The sequence below is a fragment of the Pyxicephalus adspersus genome, chromosome 2, assembly GCF_032062135.1.
Source record: "Pyxicephalus adspersus chromosome 2, UCB_Pads_2.0, whole genome shotgun sequence".
Taxonomy (NCBI): Eukaryota; Metazoa; Chordata; class Amphibia; order Anura; family Pyxicephalidae; genus Pyxicephalus; species Pyxicephalus adspersus.
In genome coordinates, this window is record NC_092859.1 from 76,048,058 (window position 1) to 76,050,930 (window position 2,873).

A 2,873-nucleotide genomic window follows, 5' to 3' on the forward strand; every position below is an offset into this window, starting at 1 on the left:
ATATCACGGCACTTCCTTATATTACAAGGGCTCGGGCAAAGCTCTTTCCCTGCAACAATAGATTACGTTTAAAGTGATCTATTGCTGGCTGATTCTAATTGTAGCCATCAATAAATCCCTGTTAAAACTGGTCTGCTGCCGCAGAGTTGTATTGGAGGGCAGATCTTTGTGTAAAACAGTAGAAAAACAATAAATAAAAAATATTGTATTAAAACACTAAAAATAGATCAAATAGAAATTTTCCCTCTGAAAATGAAACCCTGTGTCCCAACAATGATGTTAGGATTATCTAAATGACTGGTATGTTCACTGCACAAGCAGTACAAAGTGATTGCAAGGTCAGTCAAAATTTTAGTTATTGCAAAACTTTGAAAAAGTTGTGGCAAATTTGTACCCAATGTTATCTTATTGTTATGTCAACAATTTACGTACATTTTTTGAGTAAGCGCAAATGCATTTGTTCGCATTGAACTTTACTATTTCACTACATGATGTAAGTTTCACTAATGTGATATAAGTTTGAACAGCAGCTTTTCTTGATTATATGCTTGGTGATGAATATATGGTGTTGCATTGGTACAAATTACAGGAATATGCTATTTTGTTTCCTAAACCTATTTTTCAAGAACAAGGAGATAAAATTATAAAATATCTAAATTTGGGAACAATTTAAAGAGTTCTGACCAAAAAAAGCAGTCACCTGATTAGCACGCCAACTCTGTTTTTTTTCCGTACAGTTGTCCAAGTTTTCTTTAACACACTAAAGTTTAGAGATATAATTTCTGTGTGGAACTAAAAGTATTTCCCCATACCTCTTACATTTATCTTTGTCTCTCCCAGCCACTGCCTGATCATCCAGACCCCGAGGCGTGCAGCAGTCCTTACCATTTTGTGACAGGTAAATGAGAATTCCCTCTTATGCCATGTTTAGGAGCCACTGATATATTTTAATTTGTTCTGTGAATGTCTTTTGCATGTATGTATGATTTGGGACACTTCCTAAATAGAAATATCAGTTCTGTAAATGGTATTATAAAGGAAATAAGTAAATGATTTTGTGGTGGAGTCTACTTTCCAAACTGGTAACAGGTTATGCAGGTAGTTTACAGTGTTCTGTGCATGACTGCCATGTCAATTTTTAAAGTGCACTTGCATAGATTGTGAACATTAAAATATCCCATGTTCTTAACCATCACTAAGAGTCACGTCATGTTAGTGAGCTACTGATGATTTGTCGCCAGCATCAGGATTGCCAAGGGACTTCTCGCTAGTCTTTTGATCTGCTCCCTTACTATTGATGCCAGTGATATTAATTCTTTGTTGCTATTGTGATTTTCGCATTGTCCAGGGCCTTGGAACGATTCAATGGAGCTTAGTTAAATGCACTCCTGCATGGCTCTGCTGCTGGCAAAATATATCACTATCATAAGAATTTAAGACAAACCTCTCTAGCTGCATGTGCTGTGAAGTGATTTACTCTCAAAGATCACACCAGTCTTTAAACTGGGTCTCATTGGGTTTCCCCCTACTGGCTGCTTACATTAGAAGGCTGTCATGTTTCTGGTGCAATAGAAGGTAAGGGGTAGATGTGTTGGGATTTCAGTACATCTGTTGTGAATTTTGAAGAATTTGTTCACATTGGTTATAGTTACAGAAGACCAGTCACTCTGCACAAGTTGAGGGAGCAGCAGTAACTGGTCTTTATTACAGGAAACGTCTGCACAAAGGCAGTTTACAATGGATTACAGCACAGATCTGGAAGAAATGCACAAAGCACACCAAGACTCAAGTAAGAATATACATGCCTCTTGTATTTAGACAAAATCTGTTTATCTCAGAGTTCATCTGTAAGGTTGCTTGTTGTTGGTCTGTGGTCATTATTTCCTACATTCAGATGTCATTCATTTCATATTTAGTAAATAAAATTTTGATGTTCTTTTTAATATTTGTTTTTATTTTTTTTGTTTTTTTAATGTGTTTGCTTTTTAACATACAGTGTTTGTTTCAAAATAGCCATTAGCAATTCCTGCATTGTTCTGAGCACTATCACTTTAACTTTAATGCTATGGTTTATGTAGGGAATACCACTATTCCAGGTTGGTTACATATACACCTTTTGGGTTGCAGGACAAGTGTTTTTATGTACAGAGGGGAGTGAAAAGTTTTAACAGATGTCTTCTCTCATACAAAATTGTGTGTGCTTAATGTTAGATTACAATTCATCCTCTACTTCATCTCTGTATTCATGGGAGATTCCTGCACCAGATTCCAAATAGCCCGAATTTACAGTACTGAAGGGTGAGGTGTAATTTACTGCTATGCATTTGCTAACCCTAGTGTTCCTCCAGAAGTTGCCAGGGCTTCTTTAAGCAATGAGTTTGTAACTCTCATATCAGCTACCACTGACACCAATTATCTTTTTGGCTATTTGTAAGGATGATATTCTCCCCTCTGGCCAGCAATGTAAAAGAGATTCTTTCTACTGATCACCATGCTATGCACTGTAAGCTGTGAATATAGTAATTATAGAATAGGACCTGAAAGGTATTTCAAGGGTTCCCCTAATGTTAAAAAGGTTGAGGAATGCTCCAAAATCAGATTGATACTTTCGGTTAAAGATTGATCTAAAGAGAGCTAAAATTATATCAAACAATTCTTGTGATAACAAATGGACAAATAATGTTCTTTAAGATGCCAAACACTCTGAGTTTAAGTGTTGGGCTGTTTATCAAAACTTTAGGAAAAGAGATGCTTTATTTTTATTCTTTTATTGTGAATATGTCTTGAAAAATCACAGCATTCTAGATTGGGCCTTTAACAGCAATGTGTTGACATGCCAGTGGTCTGCCAGGATTCTGTTCTTATAGGGGAAC

At 36.1% G+C, this 2,873-nt stretch overlaps 1 protein-coding gene across 7 annotated transcripts in view; it reads left to right on the plus strand.

Annotated features, from left to right (window-relative positions):
• FAM53C (family with sequence similarity 53 member C) overlaps positions 1-2,873 on the plus strand; it is a 21,041-nt gene that overhangs the window by 4,568 nt on the left and 13,600 nt on the right. For 6 of the 7 annotated variants that reach the window (XM_072401081.1, XM_072401080.1, XM_072401077.1 and 3 more), the window contains one exon: positions 841-898. In XM_072401081.1, coding sequence (XP_072257182.1) covers positions 841-898 — 58 coding nt within the window. Of the gene's footprint in view, positions 1-840; positions 899-1,710; positions 1,790-2,873 lie in introns of all 7 variants that reach the window. The other variant, XM_072401084.1, reaches the window with a different exon arrangement.